Genomic DNA, 25,429 nt, shown 5'->3' with positions numbered 1-25,429 from the left:
TATATGGGATGTGTTAGGGTAACTAAGAATAAGAATAGGTGCATGTATACCAATGCTAGAGGTATAGAAAATAAATTTTATGAATTTGAAGACATCAAAGATGGTCAAGACATCAAAGGTGGATATTGTTGGGATATCAGAGACGTGGTGTCACATAGATATTAGGAATGCACAATTGGAATTTGGGGAGTACAATGTGTACAGAAAGAATTGGACGGGAGGAAGGGTTATGCTGTTACTTAAGAAAAACATAAAATCAAAGGAAGTGCATCCAGTTGACATAGATGGACAGTGCAATGTTGAGTCAGTGTGGTGTGACATAAGCACTGGGAAAGCAAAAATAAGAGTAGGAGTGTGTTATAGGCCTAATGACTCGAATGAGTACAATGAACAGTTGTACAGAGAAATAGTGGGCTAGTAAATCAGAATGTCTTATAATGAGGGATTTTAACTTCCCAGATATTGACTGGAACTTGTCGGTTGGTCACTCGCACACAAGCAAAACTTGAGGATTTATTGGATGATTGTTTTCTGCAGTAGTACATTCGAGAAGCAACCAGAGAGGGTAATACTCTTGATCTGGTTATCAGCAGTGATCATTCGTGTATTAATAATTTGCAGATAAAGGAACCACTAGGTGGCAGTGATCACAGTGTACTGATGTTGGATTTACTTAGATGTAATTACCATGCCAGGTCTGGGTCAACTATTCCTGGCTGTGCACAATGCACGAACTCCACACCCATCGGGTGAAGTGCAGTGCCAATAGTTGTCACCTTCCCCGCATCCTGGCTGCCCACACCAGGAATACAAACAACAAAAAAAGAAAAAAAAAAAAGCATATGCAAACAGTCAGGAAATAAATCCCGCATCATCAGTTTGTGGTGCCAGCAAAAAAAAATAAATAAAATTAAAAATAAAAAAAAAAACTTTTGACTGCCTGCATAAAAAAAACCGCTTATTGAGGCTGGTTCTGCAATAATCCCGCATCTTAGCATCTTAAGATGCCAGTAGAAAAAAAAAAAAAAAAAAAAAAGGCTGAGACAGCATAGATAAAAAAAAAAAAAAAAAAATACTCAATCAATATCAATCAGAACATTAAGCTACCTCCTCTTCGACACCACATTTACAAGATTAATTCTCATCTGATTGTAAACCGAACAATTTAATAACACATGGTCACAAGTCTCTAAAGCCTGACAAACACAATACGAGTCAGACTCTATCCCTAGCTCGCACAACTTGCCCTTCAAAGATCCGTGACCAGTTAATAAGTAAGAAGTCTCCATTCTCAAATTAAACCAATTGTTCTTCTTATCTACATTAAAAGTTACACTAAGAATAAACCTCCTGATCACGGCTCCGCTCAGACTGCAGTCTATCTTTCCTACCAAATTTCTATTAGTTTTGACATAATATTCCTATTATACATCTTTCGATCAACCTGAATATCATTACTAATACCAATAATAGTAACTGGCCTACACTTCCTGGTGTAAATATAAGCAGATGCCATTAAAACAATTTTTAGTACAAACCCCATGGAACACTTTCGCGAATCACCGATTGGGAACCGCTGCCCTAATGTATCATCTGCAGGTTTAGACAATAATCCTGATATGCCTTCATTCAGTATCATTAATAAATATTAAAAACAACGATGGGCCCAGCAACAAACCCTGTAACTAATAACATTAGTCCAAGAAGTGCTATGGCCTAATTTTTCAAGACATTGAAAAATTAGGCAGATGGACTGAGAAATGGGAATTGAGGTTTAATACTGGTAAATACTATATACTGCATATGGGCAACTGTAATCATAGAATAACCTATTAATTAGGTGATATCACACTCTAGATAATGGAGATTGACAGTGACCTAGGAGCAGTGTCATTGTGAGATATTTTTGCAACCTAGGCAAATCAGGCATTTGCCTAGGACCAACTAAGAAATATTGTTCAAGGTTTAGGCCTAAATGGATGTCAGATGAACTAATGAGACACATGGCAGAGAAGAAAAATGCATGGGATACATACAAATTAACACGTGACACAGAAGCCTATGATAGATACAAGTTGATCTGTAACCAAGTTACAAAGGAGGTTAGACAGGCAAAGGCAGATTACGAGAAATTTTGGCAAGGGATGCAAAGAAAAACAGCAAAGAGTTCTTTACTTATGTAAACTCCAGAAGGAAGGGGATGAATCAGATTGGTCCAATTGATATCGATGGGTTAACTGTTGATGATCCTGCTCAGGTAGCTAACAAACTAAATGAATATTTTGCATCTATATTCACACATGAGAAGTTATTCAGCGAGGGGAATGCCAGAGGTGTATTCAACTCTGGCAGTAAGCTAGAGAATCTTGTAATAACTGAGAGTAAAGTGGAGAAGAAATTGTTGAAGATAAACACAAGAAAGGCACTTGGGGTGGATGGGATCTATCCAGTTATATTAAAGGAGGCAGCAAAGGAAGTAAGCAAACCCTTAGCCATAATTATGAGAGCTTCCTTGGACTCAGGGAAGGTACCCACAGACTGGAGAAGTGCAAATGTAACCCCAATTCACAAAGGAGGATCAAAGGCTGACACAAGTAATTATAGACCTGTGAGTTTAACTTCTGTTCCAGGAAAATTAATGGAGACACTGGTTAAAGAAGCACTGTAGGATCATCTAGACAAGACTTCAGTTATAGCTCGGACACAGCACGGTTTTGTTAAGGGGAAGTCTTGCCTGACCAATTTGATTGGATACTATGATGCAGTCACAGGGAATAACTTTGATATTATATACTTGGATCTTAGGCTTTTGATACTGTTGCATATGGAAGACTGCTGCACAAATTCAAGCAGTGTGGCATTGGAGGCAAATTGCTGCTATGGATAAAGGGCTGGTTGAGGGGGAGAAGACAGAGAGTGGTAATGAATGGGCACTGCTCATCGTGGACTAATGTTATTAGTGGAGTCCCTCAGGGTTCAGTGTTGGGTCCATTATTGTTTTCTGTATTTATAAATGATATTGATGATGGTATATCAAGCTTAATGTCCAAGTTTGCAGACGATACGAAGGTTGGCAGGGTTGTCAAGGACACTATGCTGCTTCAACAGGATCTGGAAAGGTTGAGCAGATGGGCTGAGAGGTGGCAAATGAAGTTTAACATTGACAAATGTAAAGTACTACATATGGGAAACAGCAACCCCAGAGCAACGTATCAACTCTGTGGTACTACACTGACAGTGGTAGAGAATGAAAGGGACCTGGGGGTGGTTGTACAGGCAGATATGAAGTTCTCTTAGCAGTGCAGACAGGCTGCAAGAGTAGCTCATGGTATATTGTTAATGATATATAGGAATTTTTATAGCAGGGATAAGGAGGTGATTATTCCCTTGTATAAGGCAATGGTCAGGCCACACCCAGAGTACTTTATACAGGTCTGGAGGCCTCATTTCAAGAAGGATGTAGAGCTGCTGAAATGAGTACAGAGAAGGGCAACGAGATTAGTGAATGGAACAAAGGGGGTGCTCTTACGAAGAAAGGCTTAATTTTTGCAAATTACAGTGTCTGGAGACTAGGCACCAGCGAGGTGATCTGAAAGAGTGTATAAAGCCTTGAATGGTTTGAGCATGCTGAATGCTGATGAGATTCTTCCTCTTGCTCAGAATAATCACTTGAGAGGGCATAAAATTCAAATTGAGGAAAGACAGATGTAGGATAGACGTGCGGAAATTTGCCTTTAGCCAGCGGGTGGTTGGTTGGTTGGTTGGTGGAACAGACTTCCATCCCTTGTCATGGAAGTTGATAGCCTAAATAAGTTTAAGGCTCAGCTGGACAGGTATTTCAAACAAACAGAGGGGTGAAGTGGAAGTGGTTTTTTTTTTCGCTGATGCTGCATAAGCTTGCTTTCTTGCATCAAATGCCTCTACTAATGCTAATAAAATTAAATAATCTGCATGTCTGCGAAGCACACCTACACAAGTGGTGCCCTAGGCATTTGCCTGGATGCCTATCATACCACGGTGGCAGTGCCTAGGATTAATAGTATGATCTGATGTGAAGCTCTCTCTCTGAGCAGTGAGATGGGCAAATCCAGGCATGCCTAATAGGGTTTGAGCCCCTTGGCTCTCTCTCTCAAATTAGGGGCCCCAAACCTAACTTGTATTTTTTTGTGTTAGCGTATTATTATTAATTTGTAAAACGTTTTTTTTTTTAAATTTATTATTTACAGTACATATAGACACTTTTTACATTTGAATTTTTAAACAATTAAAGGTTATTATGACCTTGAAGCAGCTTTTCAACCAAAATCCTCTACAAATTGTGAGGTTTTATGATTAGAATGTTACTGGTGGTGGTGGATACTGCACTAACTCTGACATGACCCTGGTAAAACCAAGCTCCCGCTTTTAATAGTCTAACAAGTTTGAACAACATGTTCAAACTTGTTAAAGAGAGTCAGAGCCCTTTCTAAAGAGAAGGCGCTGACTCTCTTTAGAAAATACAGTTGCGAGTTACAGGCTCCGAAAAAAACAATGTGTTTGCTTTTTATTTATATAATTGTTATTTTATATTGTACTTAATACGTAGTCTTATAGTTTTAATTACGCTGGTTATTTTTATTTTAATTTATATAAACAGTTTTTGTAGATATATGTAATACTTTATAAAACCTTATTTCATTTGAATATTGCAGGCATTGTTTTTGTATATAGTGGTAGAGAATTCAAATTTTTAATTGAGGTAGCTCTAACTTATAAATATAGAACTCTAACGTATAATTATAGAAACAGTAATACGCTTCACTGTTTCTATTAGATAGCGTAGTATTGACATTTAATTAATTTAATTTATTGATTTTATTAAATTAAAGTATCATGCCCCAAACTAGAGCAGCAAAGCAATGGGAACAAAGTGGCAGGAGTGCTGTGACTCGGGGGAGAACTGAGGGGGAAGATTCTTCAACGCATCACAGCCTAAAAAAATGTGCAACTGGAGAAATGTTTGCCGAACTCTCTGGAACGGAACAAGATATTGCCATGGGGGATGTCTTTGTGTGTGCGCAATGTAAGGAGTGTAAGGAAATCAGGCGACAATTCGGGCCTATATGAGAGTTTGAAGGACAGGGTGGATGCCCTCGAAAGATCTAAATTGAGGGACCCATCAGGCTCTCAGCTGCCCACATCAACGCCAGAGCTTGCACTTGGTCATCACGCAACACAGCGGCAACCCCCAGGGCAGAATTCACTGGTCCCACAGGAACTAGTAGTTGTTGGTGACTCTATTGTCAGGGAAACGGGGAACATGCTATGTAAAAAGGATAGGTGGAACACGACCAGCGTATGTCTACCAGGGGCAAAGGTTGATCACGTTGTAGGGAAGATATCATCTTTTAAGGGCACAAAAGGTGATATAGTTGTACACGTTGGCACTAATGATATCAAGAGTAGGAGACCGGCAGAATTACTTAACAAGTACAGGTCACTGTTGAACAAAAGCCGAGAATTAGGGTTGAATTTGAAAGTGTCTGCAATTCTGCCCAGACACGATAGGAGGGAGGAGTATATGATGAGAGCCTTGTCGATCAATTCGACCCTGGAAAGATTGTCCAAGGCTCAAGGGATAGAATTTTTTTCAGCCTGGACTGTACTTGTTAATAGGAGAGACTGCTTCTACAGGGATGGGATACACTTAAATAGAAAGGGTGCAAGAATATTTGCTGATGCTATCGAAGTAGTGTTGGGTGGGTCGGAAAACTGATAGCTTGGGGGGGATACAAGGACTAATAGTTTAACAGTAGCCGTAGGCAGAGGTGAAGGTGATTCTTGCACAACTTCTATTAGAATAAGTAGTGACCTGGAGCGAGGGGTGTTGGGGGTTTCAGGGACGGGTGGCAGTTATCGTGAAACAGGTGGGTATATGGGATGTGTTAGAGTAACTAAGAATAAGAGTAGGTGCATGTATACTTGCATGTATACCAATGCTAGAAGTATAGTAAATAAATTTGATGAATTTGAAGTGTTGGTCAAGACATCAAAGGCGGATATTGTTGGGATATCAGAGACGTGGTGTCACACAGATATAAGGAATGCCGAACTGGAATTTGGGGAGTACATTGTGTACAGAAAGGATAGACAGGATAGGAAGGGAGGAGGTGTCATGCTGTTAATTAAGAAAAACATATAATCAAAAGAAGTGCATCCAGTTGATATAGATGAACAGTGCACTGTTGAGTCAGTTTGGTGTGACATAAGCACTGAGAAAGCAAAAGTAAGAGTAGAAGTGTGTTGTAGGCCTAATGACTCAAATGAGTACAATGAACAATTGTACAGAGAAATAGAGTGGGCTAGTAAATCAGAATGTCTTATAATGGGGGATTTTAACTTCCCAGATATTGAGTGGAACTTGTGGGTTGGGCACTAACACACTAGTCAGACTTTTGTGGATTTATTGGATGATTGTTTTCTGCAGCAGCATATTCGAGAGGCAACCAGAGAAAGTAATACTCTTGATCTGGTTATCAGCAGTGATCATTCATGTATTAGGAATTTGCAGATAAAAGAACCACTAGGTGGCAGTGATCGCAGTGTACTGACGTGAGATTTACTTAAAGATTTAATTACCATCGGGGGTAAAGGAAAGGGTTTTTGCTTCCGTAAAGGCGAGTACAGTGGTCTACGACAGTTTTTAAATTCTGTACAGTGGGATCAACTGACGATGTTACCAACAGTAAATTCTAAGTGGGAAGCATTCAAGGAATTAATCGTGGAAGCTACTAAAAGTTTCATACCTATTAAGAAATATTGTTCAAGGTTTAGGCCTAAATGGTTGTCAAATGAACTAATGAGACTCATAACAGAGAAGAAAAATGCATGGGATGCATATAAATTGTCAAGCAACTCAGAAGCCTCTGGCAGATATAAGTTAATCTGTAATCAGGTCACAAAGGAGGTTCGGCAGTCGAAGGCAGATTAAGAGATATCCTTGGCAAAAGATGCTAAGAAAAACAGCAAGGATTTCTTTTCTTATATAAACTCTAAAAGGAAGGGGATGAATCTGATTGGTCCACTTGGCATCGATGGTTTGACTGTTGATGATCCTGCTCAGATAGCAAACAAACTGAATGAGTATTTTGCATCTACATTCACACGTGAGGAATTATTAAGGTTTGAAAATGGCAGAAGGTTATCAAATTGTAGCAGGATACTTAATGATTTTATAATAACTGAGAGCAAAGTGGAAGAGAAACTGTTGAAGTTAAACGTAAGAAAAGCACCTGGGTGGATGGGATCTATCCAGTTATATTAAAGGAGGCGGCAAAGCAACTAAGCAAACCCTTAGCCATAATTATGAGAGCATCCTTGGACTCAGGGGAGGTTCCCACGGACTGGAGATGTGCAAATGTATCCCCAATTCACAAAGGGGGATCGAAGGGTGACAAGTAATTACAGACCAGTTAGTTTTACTTCTGTTCCGGGTAAAATAATGGAGTCGCTCGTTAAAGATGCATTGCAGGATCATCTAGACAAGACTGCAGCAATAATTCAGACACAGCATGGGTTTGTTAAGGGAAAGTCTTGTCTGACAAATTTGATAGGATATTATGATGTGGTTACAAAGGAACTGGATGCAAAAAATAATTTTTATATCATATATTTGGATTTCAGGAAAGCTTTTAACACTGTTGCGCATGGAAGACTATTGTACAAATTGGAGCAGAATGGTATTAAGGGTAAGTTGCTACAATGGATAAAAGGATGGTTAAGTGCGAGAAGACAGAGGGTGGTAATCAATGGGTGCTGCTCTTCTTGGACTAATGTTATTATTGGAGTCCCACAGGGTTTGGTGTTGGGCCCACTGTTGTTTTGTATATTTATCAATGATATTGATGAAGGTATATCAGGCTTAGTGTCGGAGTTTGCAGATGATACAACGGTTGGCAGCATTGTTAATGATGGTAATGGCAGTGTGCTACTGCAACAGGATCTAGATAATTTGGGCAGATGGGCTAAGAAGTGGCAACTGAAGTTTAACCTTGACAAATGCAAAGTACTGCATATGGGTAGAAGTAACCCCAGAGAAACGTACCAACTGTGTGGTACTACACTTAAGGTGGTAGAAAATGAAAAAGACCTGGGAGTAATTGTGCAGGCAGATATGAAGTTTTCTGAGCAATGCAGAAAGGCTCCCAGGGCAGGTCATGGGGTTTTGTCAGTGATATATAGGAATTTTGCTAGCAGGGAAAAGGAGGTGATTGTCCATCTGTATAAGGCACTTGAGTACTGCGTACAAGTCTTGAGTACTGCGTACACGTGCCTTGAGTACTGCGTACAGGTCTGGAGGCCTCATTTTAGGAAGGATGTAGATTTACTTGAGTGTGTACAGAGAAGTGCGACAAGATTGGTGAGGGGAATGAAGGGATCCTCTTATCAAGAGAGGCTTAAGTTCTGCAAATTGCAGTGGCTGGAGACTAGGCCACTTATACACCTCAATCTACGCCGTGATCTGATTGAGGTGTATAAAGCCTTGAATAGGTTGAACACGCTGAATTCTAGGCACCTGCGCGGTGATCTGATTGAGGTGTATAAGGCCTTGAATGGGTTGAGCACGCTGAATTCTGATGGGATCCTTCCACTTGTTCAGATTACAAACCTAAGGGGGCATAAATTCAAATTAAGAAAGGACAGATGTAGAATAGATGTGCGGAAATTTGCCTTTAGCCAGCGGGTGGTTAATTGCTGGAACAAACTTCCAGCTGTCGGTGTGTAAGTTGATAGGTTGAATAAATTTAAAGAGGAACTGGACAGGCATTTGTAGGGAATGGTGTGATTTTTTTTTTTTTTTGGCTGATGCTGAATAAGCTCATACATTTGCTTTCTTGCATCACATGCCACTACTACTACTACATTCTAAAATTTGTTCTTAAAATATTATGTATCAACAATATGATTGTTATTTTTACTAACAATGACAAATGGAATTTTAGTGAGAGAGAAGCTAATAGCTCCCCTTAATTAACTGATTATGTTATTTAAGAAGTGACCACATTGATTTAATTTAACTGATTGAGCCATGCACATTATACTAATACCTAAAAGGTGCCCACTAAAAATGCCAAGAGGCCCCAAGAACCTTGATCTACCCCCGAGTGCAGATAAGCTTCTAGGACAGCTCATTTGGTTTTGTCTGTGTTATAGTATTATTAGTGGCAAATGAAACAAGATAGAAAGCATATGCAGCATCAGCAAAAAATAAAATAAAATAAAACCCCTTCCCATATCACTTGCCCATACCCTCCAATAGTTTGTCTACTTCTTCCTTGAATTTGTTCAAAGTACCCACTTCCACATTACAGATGAAAGTTTGTTCTAGCAATCAACTACCCAATTTGTGAAGGCAGATTTCCAAACATCTGAGCTGAAAGCATCCTTCCTCAGTTTGAATTTATCTCTACTTGTATGTAATGTGAGCAGGAGGAAGAATCTCATCAACATTGAGTTTGCTCAAGCCATTCAAAGACTTAAACACTTCAGTCAGATCACCTTGCCCGTGCTTAGTCAATAAATGTAATTTGCAGAAGTGAAGCCTTTCTTGGTAAAAGCACCCTTTTGTTCCACTTGCCAATCTCTTTGTACTTCTCTATGCCCATTTCAGCAGATCCACATCCTTTCTAAAATGAAACCACCAGACCTGTATGCAGTAGGCCACGGTTAGGCTTCATCTCAGGATGCAGCCTAACCATTGCCTTATTCAATGAGAAAATCATTTTTTTATTTCTGCTAACAAAATTCCTATATATTATTGATAAAACCCCTATGAGCTGTCTTGGCTGCCTGTCTGCACTGTTCAGAGAACTTCATATCTGACTACAGACTGGCTGCCAGGAGAGCACACGGGGGTTTTGTCAATGACACACAGCAGGGGTGGCTGACAAGTCGATTGCAGCTTTAATTTTGGTTGATCACTGCAAATTTTAAATATATATGAAAAATAGATTAGTCAAAATCTAAATATTATTATTATGCGCCCCACTGCATACTCTTATTACAAATCCATCGAATCACGTGACTACTATTGTCGCTGCGCAGCAGCTAGGCTTGTCTAGTGAAAATTAAAGCAGTTACATTTTGGAGAGCAGCGTGCGCCGAATTCTTATTTAGCTTACTTAATATTAATAACTGGACAGTACTTATATGTTAATTTAATATCCTTTGATTTAAAATGAATACTACGAAAAAGAGTAAAACATAATTTTCATCGAGTGGGAGCTAGAATACTTTTTTGTAATTATAAAAGTAAAATGTTGTTGTTTAATTTGCAAGCTTCCATAGCTATACCCAAAAAAGGAAGTTTAGAAAGGCATTTCAACGAACTCCATGGTAAAATGGTAAATACCAGTCGGATTTTCTGCCTAATAGTGACCTTAGAAAAAATAAATTAAAAGAACTTAAATCCAGATTGCACAACAAAATTTATTGAACTAATTTACAATCAAAAGCAGTAACTGTAGTATCATTTAAAGTGAGTCATCTTGCAAAAAAATGCATACCATTTTCTGATGGTCAATTCATCAAAGACGCATTTTTAGAAATAACAGATTCTCTTTTTGAAAATTTTAAGAACAAAAATGAAATTAAAAGTGCTCTTCAAGATCTGTAATTATCTCAAAATACTGTGATGTGACACATCAAAAAAAATGAGTAAAAATGTGAGCGAACAATTGCGTGCTCATATTGCTAAATGTGTGTCCGTTTCTTTACAACTGGATGATTCTACAGACGTCAGTGATACAACTCAATTGCTCGTTTTTATTCATATGGTTTTTGATGATTCTGCTACTAGAGAAGGTTTGCTGGGCATGGTTTCATTAAAAGAAAGAACTAGAGAGAGGTCTTGATATTTAATGCAATCAAAAATTTTATTGAAAAAATGAAATTACCACTATTTAATCTCATATCAATAACAACAAATGGAGCTAAAGCAATGACGGGGCATCTTAATGGATTCATCACGTTGTGCCAAAAGGCTGATGAATTCCCAGAGTTTTTTGAGTTATCACTGTATCATCCACCAATAAGTGTTAGCCAGCAAAAGATTAAATACTAAAAGTGTTATGGACATAGCTTTCAAAATCATGAATTCCATCAGAGGACAATCTCTTCAAAGGAGACTTTCAAAATACAACTCAATGAAAATGAACCAGATCTGATATTACACACAGATGTGAGGTGGCTGAGTCGGAGTAAGTTTCTACATAGATTTCAAAATTTGCTGAATGAAATTAAAAAATTTGTTGATCAAAGGGGAGTTGATTATCAGCAGCTATGAGATACGGAGTGGTTGTGCGAGTTGGCTTTTTTTTGTCAGATTTTATCAGTAAATTAAGTGATCTGAATTTGGAATTACAAGGAAAAAATAAAAATGTGGGTGACATGATTCGTAGTATTTCTGCATATAAATATAAATTTTTGGCAGTGATTAAGGATCTCAAAGAAAAAAAATTCGATAAATTTGCAAATATCCAAGATCATTTGCAAAAATATTCTGTTTTGGAATTTAATAGTGAAAAATATGGTTCTGAAATTGAGAAAGATGTGGATGATTTTGAAACCTGATTCAGTAATTTTAAAACAATTGAAGACATTGTTCAATGTATTTTTTATCCATTTAATGTCAACTTAGATATGAAACAAAAATTGCTGAGATTTTTCACACGGAGAAAATATTACTTGAAAATGAAATTATTACATTTCAAAACGATATCTTCCTAAAAGCCAAATCATCAGAAAAAGACTTTTGGAAATATGTTTGCCGACAAAATTACCCAAATGAAAAAAATGCAGTGAATTTTTAAATTCCTGTTTTGGTTCCACTTATCTATGTGAATCAGCCTTTTCGTATTTGAAACAAAGACGAAGAATCGCTCTACTTTTATGGACTTACATAAGAAAATTCTTTACAGTTGGCCTTATCACAGTATGTCCTCGATTTTAAAAGCTTGGGAGATGACACGAACACACAAACTTCACATAAATTAAAAATTTAAATGCGTATGAATTTAAAATAAGAATTTTGAATCGTATTTAATTTTAAAATTTATAAACAGCATTTTTCAATATGTGTTGATTAACTTTTTTAACCACGTGCAATGAAATTCTTGAGATGGTATATCGCGGTACATTTTGAAGAAAAAAAGTAGATCACATCACAAATTAAGTTGGCCACCCTGATATACAGGAATTTTGTTAACAGGGATAATGAAATGATTATCTCATTGATATTTGATCCCTTGAGTGTTGTACCAAATAATACATTAATCTAGCACCTTGCATTTGTCAATATTAAACTTTATCTGCCATTTCTTAGGTATCTACCTAATTTTTCCACATCTTGTTGCTGTAGCAGCTACGGAGCAGCTTTTTTTTTTTTTTTTACCTTGACTACTGTCATTAACCACCCTACCAACCTTTGTATTGTCTGAAAACTTAGACATTAAGCCTGATATATACTCATCAATAACATTAATAAATATAGAAAACAACAATGGGTCTAGCACTGAACCCTAGTGGGGGTGGTGGACCACTAATAATATTAATTCGCATAGAGCAGTTTTAACCTTTCTGTATTCTCTCACTGAATCATCCCTTTGTCCATAGCAATAATATGTAGTAATGTCTCACTGCTCCAATTTGTACAACAGTCTTTTATGTGCAGCAATATCAAAAGATTTCCTGAAATCCAAATATATGATACAAAGGGTACTAGGAAAGTTTTTTGCAATATGATGCAACAATGAATCACAGGAAGCTGCTTGTTGCTGCATGTTGAGACATGTTCATACGTGCATAGTAGCCGCCGCGTCAAGTCGATGGGCTCAGTTATTCATTAGTAGTGAGAGTGTAAAGTGCTTGCGATGGCATCGTGGTCACGAAATGAGATAAGGACAGTTTTGCGGTATAATTTCGTGCGTGGTTTAACCATAGACCAGTGCTTAGAAGAAATGACTCTTGCACTAGATGATGATTGTCCACATCGTACAACGATAGTCAGGTGGTATAGAGAATTCCAAAGGGGAAATTTCACTCTGGAGGATTCTGAGAGGCCGGGAAGGCCACGAACGTCAGTTACGGAGGAAAACGTTACTGCTTTGAGGAAAATGCTTGACGAAAACAGGCGAGTGACCTACCAACAGATAGAGGATACTTTGGGCCTAAATGCACCAGCAATTCGTTCGATTCTGCAAGATCATTTGCACTTGAAGAAACTTTGTTCTCTCTGGGTGCCGCATCAACTGACTGAAGAGCAGATGACACGACGTGTGACTTGGTGCCGGGAGATGTTAAAAAAGTTTCATAAGGGACAATCTCGGTATGTGAACAACATCGTGACAAGTGACGAGACTTGGCTGTACTATTACGAACTGCCAACCAAGGCTCAAAACAAAGTTTGGGTCTTTGATGATGACGACACACCCGTAATTGTCAGAAAATCCCGATCTGTAAAGAAGAAAATGATAGCTGTATTTTTCAAATCGAGTGGAATTGTGGAACGTGTCGTTTTGGACACGCAGAAGACAGTCACAGCTAAGTGGTATACTGAACAATGCCTGCCTAAAGTCATTGGATCTATGAAGAACCTGCGGCCAAAGTCAAGAATGGACACCTGGTACCTCCATCACGAAAATGCTCCAGCTCACTGCGCCAAAGCCTGCACCGAATATTTGACCACGACAGGACTGAAACTTCTCGAGCACCCTCCCTACAGTCCAGACCTTGCTCCCTGCGACTTTGCACTGTTCCCGCATGTGAAAATGAAGCTAAAAGGGAGGCGGTTTTCCAGTGATGAGGACCTTCTACGGGCTTGGGACAACGAGTGTGCTTTACTCCCTAGTGAAACTTGGCAGAACTGGTTTAAAGATTGGTTTCGGAGGATGGAGAGGTGTATTGAATGTAGAGGAAATTACTTTGAAAAAATTAAATAAACAAAGCTGTATTGCAAAACTTTCCTAGTACCCTTTGTATCAGTTTTTATTTATCCAGTTTCTTTGGCACTGTATCATAGTATCCAATAAAATTGGTCATGGATTTGTTAAGGGATCATCTCTCAACAAATCCATGTTGTTATTGCTATATAACTTAATTCCTGTCTAAATGGTCCTGCATTACTTTTTTAACCAGTGACTGTTATTTTCCCTGGAATGGAAGTAAACCTAACAGGTCGGTAATTACTTGTGTAACCCTTTCATCCCCTTTGTGAATTGGCAATACTTTCACACATCTCAAGTTCACTAGGATTTATCCTGAATCCAAGGATGCTCTCATAATTATGGGTATGGGTTTGTTTACCTCCTTTGCTACCTCTGTTAATAATTTGGATAGATTCCGTCCACTAAGGTGTTTTTTTTTTGTTTATGTTCCACTTTACTTTTAGTTATTGCAAATTTATTTAGCTCTCTGTTAGAGTTTGATATACTTCTGGCATTCCCTTCCCTAATGGATTCTCCATGTATGAATATAGATACAAAATACCTATTCAGTTTGTCAGCAACCTGAGCAGGATCATCAACAATTAAACCAGCATTTCCCAAACTTTTTTTAGTCACGGAACACTTTTCATCTCACAGTATATTTATGGAACACATGAAACACAAGTTTAGCAGGAACCAAAGAACTGTTTGCTAATATTTTATTACATACGATGCACTGTGCATCAGGAGCATCCTTATTTCCAACCCATATAAAGCCGAAATTTAAATAACTGTTCATACTTTCGTTTTGGTCTTTTTGGTTTTATTAGTTGGCTCCTGTTTTTTTACTTTGGATTTTTGGGAAACAAAAGGCTGTGATTGTTCATTCTCACTTTGAAGTGTGACAGTATTGTGTTCATTTTCATCGACCACAATTGCAATACTAGAAGTACTTGCTTCTCGTTTTAAAGTTCCTTTTTTCAACCACAAATCCATGGTCATTTATTTTAATAATAATATTTGGAAATACTAATAATTATCAAAAAAAAATTTGTACAAGGAAGTGAGTTTACTTATAATATCAGTTCGCTTTCCCCTCTCCTTCAACCCACGTACTCCAGGCTAAATCACATACAAGCATATTAGATCACTACATCGCTACTTTTTCGTAGATGTCATTACCTCTACGCATACTTCTCTATTCAAAAGTCTGCAAAATAAGCTGTTCCATGGTCTATCTGATTATTAGTCTATGCCAGTATATTAATAACAGAAAAAAAAATAACGTTAAAAATTATAATGAAACAAAAGTGGTGTACACTACAAATATGCAAAATTTATTTATTTTATTTTATTTTTTAATTATTAATCACGATTTTTCACGGAACAGTTGTTCACATCTCACGGAACACTAGTGTTCCGTGGAACACAGTTTTGGAAATACTGAGTTAAACCATTCATATCAAGTGGACCAATGTGATTCATTCCCTTCCTTCTAGTGTTCACATAAGCAAAGAAGTATTTGCATCATTTGCCAAAGGCTTCTTGTAATCTGCCCTAGCTTGCCTAATCTCCCTTGTGACCTAATACAGCAACATTGCCAGTAGGAAAAGGATGGTGATTTTTTAATTGTATAAAACAGTAGTTAGTCCACATCTTCAGTACTGCATGAAATTCTGTAATCTTCATTTTAAGAAGGATGTAGATCTATTTTAGTAGGTGCAGCCAAGAGAAACCTGCTGAGTCAAGGACATGGAAGGATATTCTCACCATGAAAGGGCTTAGTTATGCAAATTGCACTGTTTGTAAAGGCACTTGCAAAGAGTCTTGACTGAAATGTTTAAGGTGTTAAGTGGATTGAGTATACTAGGTGCTGCCGGTATTCTTGCTCTTTCTTGTGACAACACACATAAGTAGACAAACTTAAATTGGAAAAAAAAAAAAAAAAAAAAAATGGTTTCAGGTTAGAAGTGCAAAAATTTGCTTTCAGCCAGATGGTTGTTTGAACAATCAATTACTGTTTGGCTGAAATTAACTCCAAGTAATTTCATTCTAAAACTTGCTAAAAATTTTAGTAATTGTTACAATTTCCTTGAACAAACTACTATCTGTCTTTGTGGAAGCAGCCAGTTTGAATAAATTTAAGGAAGAATTAGAGGAGATGGACAGATGATGTGGGTAATTTTTTTTTTTGTGATGCTGGCTTGTTTTCTTTCATCATTTGCTACTAATATTAAACACTATGCCACTAATGCAGATTACTTTTTACATTTAATTAAGTGGCCGCTAGTACATGTGGTGCTATTTGTAGAAGACACCAAAATGTGTACTATTTTCCCAGATTCCACTAATCAATAATGCTTCAAAATTCTGTAAATAATTTTCCTCATTGTGGAGTTTTCAAATGGCTTTTCCACTAATCCATCCAATAGCCATTTCTGGCAGACACTATTTCCACCTACAATTTAAAAATCTATTTTTGTGCTGCTCTCCATTATAAACTATATCTGCAATTACTTCAGAACACAAATGTGGGATGTGGTATGCACCGGAAATTTTAGCAATTTTCAGACTGAAGCTTACTAAAAATTTTAATAATTTTTACAACTACTCTGAAATATTGCTGATAAAAATGTTTCTCTTAACCTATTTTGCCTATGTATCTATTTGAAAGAAATTTAAGAGGAAAACCCCAGGGGCTCACATCTGGTGAGTATGGGCTTGGCACACCCAGGGTCCTGAGCCGGATATCATCATTCTTCTCTTTCTTGGTGATTCCCTTCTACTTCTCTCTCTCACTCAGGGTGATTGAAAAATATTTTTTTTGGCTCGTGCAGCATAAGCCTCAGACTTCCTTGCACCATATTGCTCATAATAATAATAACATGGATTTAAATATTACATACATACAATTTTGTTATTTAAAACAGTGGTCATTTCTATGCTTGCCTTTGGATCAGCAGTAAGGAACTGATCAAAGAAAACCACTTCAACAGTGTAGTGTGCTGCTTCTACACTTCAACAGTGTAGAAGCAGTACACTATAATTTTATAAGATACTGTGCATCCAGAAATCCATGCCACTGCCACACATTCCTCCTTTGAATTAATCTGCACTTACAGAAAAATTGAGAAAAATAAAAGTCTCAGAAAAATTTAAAGTTAGATCTTAAATTTCTGGCAAAGATTCTCTCAGGAGATATATTTCGATTAACGGTTCTAAAGCATGTACTCATAACTGTAAGTGTATTAAAGCTGTAGGTTTCTACATACATAATAAGATTACTGTCCGCAGTTAGTGTACTCAATCTTTTAAAGGCATAACCCCTTAGGTGTAATGCATACAATTGTAACAAAAAAAAAAATATATATCTGATGCTTGGTCTTACCTTGGTGCTACTTTTTTTTATATTTAAAAATGAGATCTTGATGTTTTTGGGATATTGTTTAAAGTATACTAATGTTTTAACTTTAGTCATTTGATTTTAATACTTATTATATGACAAGAAGAAAATTGGATTAACTTAATTTTACAGAACTTACCTTCCAACTGCTTATGTGTTGATTAGAATGAAATTAAGTTTGAAAGAATTGTGCATGTTAAAAATTCCCAGAGCTTAAGGTTATCCATAACACAATTATATAAGTACTTATTAAATATTATTTTTTTAATGGAAAATTGAAAAGGCTGCATTTTTTAGGCATGTTAGAATATACACTGCCTTATCATTAATATCCGGGTGCTCCTCCATTGATAGTTGGCCATGTTTACCATGCATCATAGGTCAGATACAACTATAAATATGCTCGTAGGCCTTATCAGAGACATTAGTATGATTGTGAATGCAAGATGCTACAATCAGCAGAATTAACAGGCTTCCATCTTGGAATGATAATAGGGTACCACATAAGCAATCGCTCTGTACATTTCAACAGCACTGAAATGGTTTACAATTGGTGATATTATCTGCAAATGGAAGCTGACTACTGTGGAAATCATAAAATTACCTGGAAATCCTCAAAAACTGACAGAACATGACAGGAGAGCCCTGCAAAGAATTGTCTGCTCAGAACACGGAACAACGTTTCCATCGTACATAAAGTCCCTCAGTGAGATGATTGAGACACAGGTAAGTACCAGTACAGTGCACAGAATGTTGTATGAAAAGGGTAACTATCATTGTACAGCCACCCACAAACTACGAATCAGCCTGACTTACGCTAGACACAATCTACCTTTTGTAAGGCCCATCTCTTCTTGTACCATTGTCCAATGGACAGCTGTGCTCTTGAGTGATGGGTCACAGTACATGGTCTACCAATCTGATGTTCAAGACTGGTTGTGGCAGATGCCCAGTGAAAGATTGGAATGATGCAGCCTAGCAGTCGAATTCACCAATAAAATTGGTGAATTCGAACTCCTGGTTAGGACAAATAATGCTTAAATAATAGGGCTAACAGAAATGTGGTGCCACCTGGAAATTGGTGATGTAAGTTCTTCTATAATATGTATAATGCATTTAGAAAAAATATTGTGTGCCGCGAATGCATAGCAGAAGTTTAGTGAAACTTATTGAGAATCTTTTGAAACTTGTACGTGCTTCATTATGTTAAATTATAAATTTTTTCCATCAAAATATTTTATGAAATACGGTAGAGAATGACTAAAGAAATTTTGTTTTTTAAATCGGATTGCTAGAAGCTGAGATATAGTGATTTAAAACATAAACGCGACACGCATGCGAGTTACACCATGGCCATGCTGTAGGGGTACTGATTGCATCATGTGTCAGTGCCTCTGTAGCCAGGTGGGCAGGAGCAGCAGTGCGTAGCACATGCTTCTTGATTAGACCAGGGTTCGAGCCTGTGACCACCAAATGCGGAGGATGCAGAAAGGTTAGGGAATGACCACCGCATATCCTCGGAGCAATATGGCCTTAGTTGCTAATGCTCCTAAAAACCAAATAACAAACAATCAAACAACGTCGTGTCACTGCAGCAATGCTGCTGTGTCGCTCGTACCTGACATGGAGTGGTGCAATGGTGGGGGCGATGAATCATTTCGTGTCGCATTTTTGTACCAATTTTTGTCAATCCACAGATGCAAGTTACTCCCATGTGAAAACTGCCTGAGGCCTAAAGAAGTTTCACTTTAAAAGATAGGGAAGCTAGAAGGGGTAATGGGGTCATGTTCCTTATCAAAAGCAGTCTGAGCAAGAAAAGAGCTTTTGCTGAGTCTGAAGTTATGCTTGCCAGCATAGAATCTGTGTGGAGTGAAGTAAACTAGATTATTATTATTTGCCAGCATATAAGAGAAAATACCAGAGGTAAGAATACTTTGGCTTACTAGAATATGTTCCTCATTTACACACAATCAGAGAATTAATTTATGGGTGACAAGTATCTCAGAGTATTTAGATTCAACTTTCCAATATTGAGCACCACTTAATTTGTGAGTCATAAGCAGGGAGGATGACATTAATATAACCTTGATTACTCCCCCCCGACCCAAATCTTTTACAATTAGATAAAATCTAAATAGAAAATCTTACCACCAGACCTTGGATAGTTATTTTCATATTCCATAAGTAACATTCTGTTATTCCACAGATGTTTTAGTCCAGCCTGTTTGTGGTTGTGAGTAGAATACCTTGCTTCAGAGGTAAACTATTGTGAATATTTAATTTGGGGGGGGGGGATTTATATAACGTGTTTTTGCTTTCACATTCATTTTTAATCAGTGAATATCTCTTTCAATATGGTTTTGAACTTTTATATTTAAATTTAAAATTCTCAATCCTGCCAACAAAGTAATGTATTAGAGTTTCATCTTCATTAATATTCTGTATTATTTCTTGGTTTCTCATCCTTCCCATTCTTTCTTTCCCTTCCTTTCTTCCTTCTTTCTAGACGAACTTTCAAAATGTCGATCATTAAATGAAATAAGAGCATTGATTATCTGGTTCGATTGGAATATTTTATGGAATCTATGTTTTAAGAAACCAGTAAACTATTTCATTTTACTAAAAATGTGCAATTTTTGTTATCATATTAAGACTTTTAAAATTATCATACCCATATATTACACCTTTCACATAAGATCTGAATCGAAGGAGAAATTGGTCTCTGCTAAGTCTAGATTTCTGGTGTGGCTAAAGAACATCTCCAGATCCTTAAATGAGATAATGTGAAAAATGTCCCACTGGGAGTGTGACTTGAGAATATACTATACATCAATGTATAGTATATTCATACTATACATTGATGTATGTATATGGTTTGAATAATAGCCCTATCTCGTTGGAATGAAGTTTGATCATCAAATCCCGTTTTCGAGTTTGAGATAAAGAAAATTGTCTATTATTTCTTGGTATTTTATACTATTTCTAAGATGCCATTATAATAGTATCCCCATTGGCAGAAGAAAAAAAAATGACCTGATGACACTAGCCCATGAAAGGCCACACTAAACAACAAGGATTAAATCAGGTACCCTGCTTGTTAATGTTACTGGTCATGTTGAAATGGGCTTCATCTGACATAATTAGTCTCTCTGTAAATCTAATCATTTTCCTGTAGCATCCATAGAAACATATTGTAAAAAAAATTATCTTTCTATATATAAAAAATTATCTATTTATCTCCATATTAAGTTGTTTAACCACTTGAATTTTGTTTGGAAACATATGCAGCTTATCCTCCAACTTGGCTTTCCATGGTGTTCAATGATGTGGCAGTTTTCTTCTTGAAGGCATGGAATATACTGTGAACAGCTTCATGCAGAAATGCAGTGTATTCACAGTGAATACTACTTCTGGGAGGTGCACTATAGCCAGTGTACCTTATGCACCACTAAAAAAAAAAAGTAAAGTGCAGCCATTATCAACCCACTGCAGGATGGAAGCCTCCTCAACAATTCATGCTGAGGGAAATGGACCATAATCCGCCACGCTGGTCCAGTGCGAGTTGGCAGATCGACCGTATTCAGCAGTCAGGGGCTTGAACCTTGGTCTGCTCAAAGAGCGTGTGCTACTGCACTCCCGCTCCTGCCCACTTGGCTACGGAGACCTACTATGCACCACTAAACACCCATAACACACACACTTCTTCTGGGTTGTTCTGGATAGGGCCTCGTTTTGTGCCCTGATTGATGTAATTTTTTTTACATATAAGAGTATTGTTTCCTAGAGGGGGGGACATCTCTTAATGCTGTACATTTGTTTTAAATCTCTTTGAGCCTGATGATTGAATATTTGAAGTACAGCTCCAGGTTTCATCAACTATCATTATTTGTCCACTCAATCATCTCTATATAGGGTGCAAAGAGCCTAGGGGCACATTCCAACAAAATGTAATTTTTTTTTGACAGAAGAGTTCAAAGCTTGCAGGGGAAAATTACAGCAGGGAGTTCTCCAAAAGATGTTATTGAATTCATTTTTTCCAATAAATCAGAAGACTCCATGCCTAATATTGTAATTTCTCTTAGAATTCTTCGAACTGTGCCAGTTACCATTGCAAGCAGCGAGAAGAGTTTTTCTAAACTGAAACTCATCAAAACTTATCTACGATCAACACTGAGCACAAACCGACTCTGTGGGCTATCTACAATTTCTGTTGAAAAACAAATTGCGCATGACATGGATTTAAAATAACTTGTGAAAACGTTTGTGGAGGCAAAGGCAAGGAAAGTAAATTTTTGAGGGAAATAATTACAGTAAGTAAAATTCACCAATTATTAAATTTGTTTTAAAAATTTTTCTAGTCCTTTGTGTTGTTGTGATCCCTATTAGCTATTTTTTTCAGCGTAGTAAATAGAACATTGTAACTCCTTCTGTGCCAATGAATTTAATTACCATGGGAAGAGAGGGTAGAAGAGGAGGACAATAAAAGATTATTTTGTGATAATGTTCCATGTCGTATTCATGCACTGTATTATTATTATTATCACATCACACATGGTACAGAATACAACTGGGATGCAAATTTTAAGTCTTTCATAGGGAGCATGAAACCCTTGCTCCAACTCTGCTTACAAAGATCCTATAAAATCTGATAAATATAAAGTTCTATCAGATAAAAAGTGCGTAGTACACGCTTCTTGATTAGACTGGGGTTCGAGCCCGTCACCACCAAATAAGGAGGATGCGGAAAGGTCAGGGAATGACCACCGCATATCCCGGAGCAATATGGTCTTAGTTGCTAATGCTCCTAAAAACGAAATAACAAACAACAACAACAACAGATAAAAAGTTTTTATTAAATAAAAAAACTAATAAAAAGTTTATTAAATAAAAAAACTAATAAAAAGTCTTTTATAATAGTTACATATCTAATGACAATTCTGCTTTATAATGAACATTTCTTTCTTAGATTACATAAAGTATTGAAACCATATGGCCTGAATTCTCTCATGATTATCTGAAACAATCCATTGTAATTGTTAGAAAATAAAAATTACTGTATTTAGTAAATATTCAAATAAGAACTAAATCCTTTTTAATTCTAAAGTGATTTCATTATTCTTATTAATCTTTATTAAAGATTTTTCAGTGTTGTAGACATACTGAAATATCATCTTTGTTATATATATCTGTTGATAATGATTAGAAAAGTATAGTTTCAAATGAAATGTGATTGATTTTTTTATAAAAAATCAATCACATTTCAAATGAAATGTGATTGATTACCATCTTTTTCTGTTAACTGCAGTATTTGTCTGTATTAGGATGTGGTTTGAACTTTCACAAGCGATGTGCTTATAAAATTCCCAATAATTGTACCCATGCTCGCCGTCGAAGATCATCTACGTACCTTTTTCCTCCGAGCCCAACAGATACTTCACATCCCACATTGGATAGTTCAATTACAGATGTTGGTTTTGGTTCAGTGAGTAGTAATTTTTACATTGTAAAATTTTTATTCTTGTGCAAAGACTTTAAAAAAATATTATAAATTAACAACGAAATAATTTTTAAAAGAATAAAAATTCTCTAGTTAGTTTAAATTTACTGGCATATAAAAACAGTTTGTTACTTAGGCACATCACATGCAAAAATGTAAATGCATAGTAGTCAGTTGTGCATGCATTTGATTTTGAATAGCAGCAGCTTAATGATGCTTAGTCATTTTCATTTATATCATTGTGGCTGACATACTCATATACATGGAACAATATGCTGTTCTTTTGTAATGTTTACATGTCTAATGAAATTCTGCCTTATAATGGACATTTCTTCTTTGGTATTAGCATTAGCAGTTACATATGATGCAAGAAAGCTATCAACTACCACAATGACAAATGGAAGTTTGTTCCAGCAATCAACCACTTGCTGGCTAAAGGCAAATTTCTGCACATCTATTCTGCAATTGTCTTTCCACAGTTTGAATTTATGCCCCTCAAGTGCTTAATCTGAGCAAGAGGAAAAATCCCATCAGCATTGAGCTTGCTGGAACCATTCAAAGTCTTAAACTCCTTAATCAAATCACCTCGCAGGTGTCTATTCTCCAGATGTTTATTTGAAGCATTCAGATTGTGATTTTTAAAGAGAGCAGAAGCAGTGCTGGACCAAGAAATTTTCTCGCCCTGAGTAGAAAGATTTTTTGGCACCCCCTTTACTAAAGATAAATATATATATATATATATTTTTTTTTTCATGAGTTCTAAAAATTTGGCACCCCTTAAAGAATGGTGCCCTGGGAAAGGGCCCTGCTAGCCCGTGCCTTAATCCGGCACTGAGCAGAAGATACACAAGATGTAGATGCTGCAGAAGAGATTGTTCTTAGCAGCGATGAAGAGGAAGAAAATTAAATGAACGTACATTATCTGACATATAAGTATCACAGTTTGTAAGGAAAGACGTTTGTTCAGTTATTACTATTTAAGTTACTACTGTTATAAAAACAAAGTTAAAATATTAAGTGATTACTACAATAAAAATCAAAGTTTCTGATAATATAAAAAAATGGTGTATTTTTGTTAGCTTTTGGAACGTAACCTCCTTTTTTGTACTGGTTGTTAGTCTCGTATAACACGGTTTCGCATTATATAAGATTTTCTATGAAACAAACTACCATGTTATATGAAGGATACCTGTACCATTGATAAATATTGAAAACAGCAATCGGCCCAACACTGATCTCTGGGTGACTACACTGATATCATTAGTCCACAAATAGCAGTGCCCATTGATAATCACTCCGTCTTATTCCACTTAACCATCTCTTTATCTATAGCAGTAACTTGCCTTTAAATTTTCACATTGCTGCAGTTTATACACCAATGAGCCAAAACATTATGAACATCTACCTAATATGATGTTGGTCCTCCACGTGCAGCCAAAACAGCTCTTACCTGCTGAGGCATGGTTGCTACAAGATTTCTAAATGTGTCTTGTGGTACCTGGTACCAACATGTAACCAGCAGCTCCTTTAACTCCTGTAAGGTCCGTGGTTGAATCGCCACAGATTGGAGTTGCTGTTCCAATACAAACCACAGATGCTCGATGGGATTGATATCTGGGGAATTTGGAGGCCAGGGCAATACCTGGAAGTCTTCCTCATGTTCCGTGAACTACTCTCGAACAATCCAGGCGGTGTGGCATGGCGCATTATTCTGCTGAAAGACGGCACTGCCAGAGGGGAAGATGGTTGCCATGAAAGGATGTATCTGGTTATCAGTGATGTTTAGGTAGGTAGTAGATGTCAGAGTGCCCAGCACATGGATGACTGGGCCGACTGGGCTAGCCAGGTGGGCCAGTCATAAAGTGCCTGCCTGGCAACCCAAAAGTTGCGGGTTCGAATCCCGCCTCGGGCTTGGATCAGAGGAAAATGCAAAAACTTTGGGAGGTGCATTATGGCCACAGAAGCCGATGTGCCAACAACTAACAAATGAAAAAAAACATGGATGACTAGACCCAGAGTAACCCAGCAGAACATCGCCCAAAGCATGACACCACTGCCACCGGCTTGTTTTTGTCCCACAGTGCATCCAGGTGCCATCACTTCTCCAGGTAAACGACACACACACACATACCTGGCTGTCCACATGATGCAACAGGAAACATGATTCGTTGGACCAGTTGACCTTCTTCCAATCACTCAAGGTCCAGTTTCGATGCTTGCGTGCCCATTGTACGCACTGTCGCCAGTGAACTGTGGTTAGCATGGGCACTCGGAGCAGCCTGCAGCTACGCAGCCCCATTTTCATCAGGATTTGATGTACTTTGTGACCATCTGGGAGAGCTTTTGCTTAACTCGAGCATCGATGAGCCGTGGTCGTCCAACACCTCGCCAGCGTTTCGTGGGTTTTCCCTCCTCTGATCACTTTTGGTAGGTATTAACCACGGCTGACCATGTGCACCCCACCAGCTGTTCCAATACAAACCACAGATGCTCGATGCGAGTTTGGCCTTTGTCAAACTTGCTTAAGTCCGCTGCCTTTCCCATCTGAAGAACAATAGTAACACCGAT

General features: G+C 37.4%; 1 protein-coding gene across 1 annotated transcript in view; it reads left to right on the top strand.

Annotated features, from left to right (window-relative positions):
• Positions 1-25,429, top strand: part of LOC150088444 (serine/threonine-protein kinase D3-like) — a 550,939-nt gene that overhangs the window by 58,608 nt on the left and 466,902 nt on the right. Inside the window, exon 4 of the mRNA XM_090370161.1 lies at positions 22,686-22,835. Within this exon, the coding sequence (XP_090226287.1) occupies positions 22,686-22,835 (150 nt within the window). The remainder of the gene's footprint in view (positions 1-22,685; positions 22,836-25,429) is intronic.

The sequence above is a fragment of the Mastigoproctus giganteus genome, chromosome 3 (genome assembly GCF_048544385.1).
Source record: "Mastigoproctus giganteus isolate SK-2022 chromosome 3, ASM4854438v1, whole genome shotgun sequence".
NCBI classification, from domain to species: domain Eukaryota; kingdom Metazoa; phylum Arthropoda; class Arachnida; order Uropygi; family Thelyphonidae; genus Mastigoproctus; species Mastigoproctus giganteus.
Note: the sequence above shows the minus strand (reverse complement) of the source record. Positions and strands in the feature narration are given on the sequence as shown.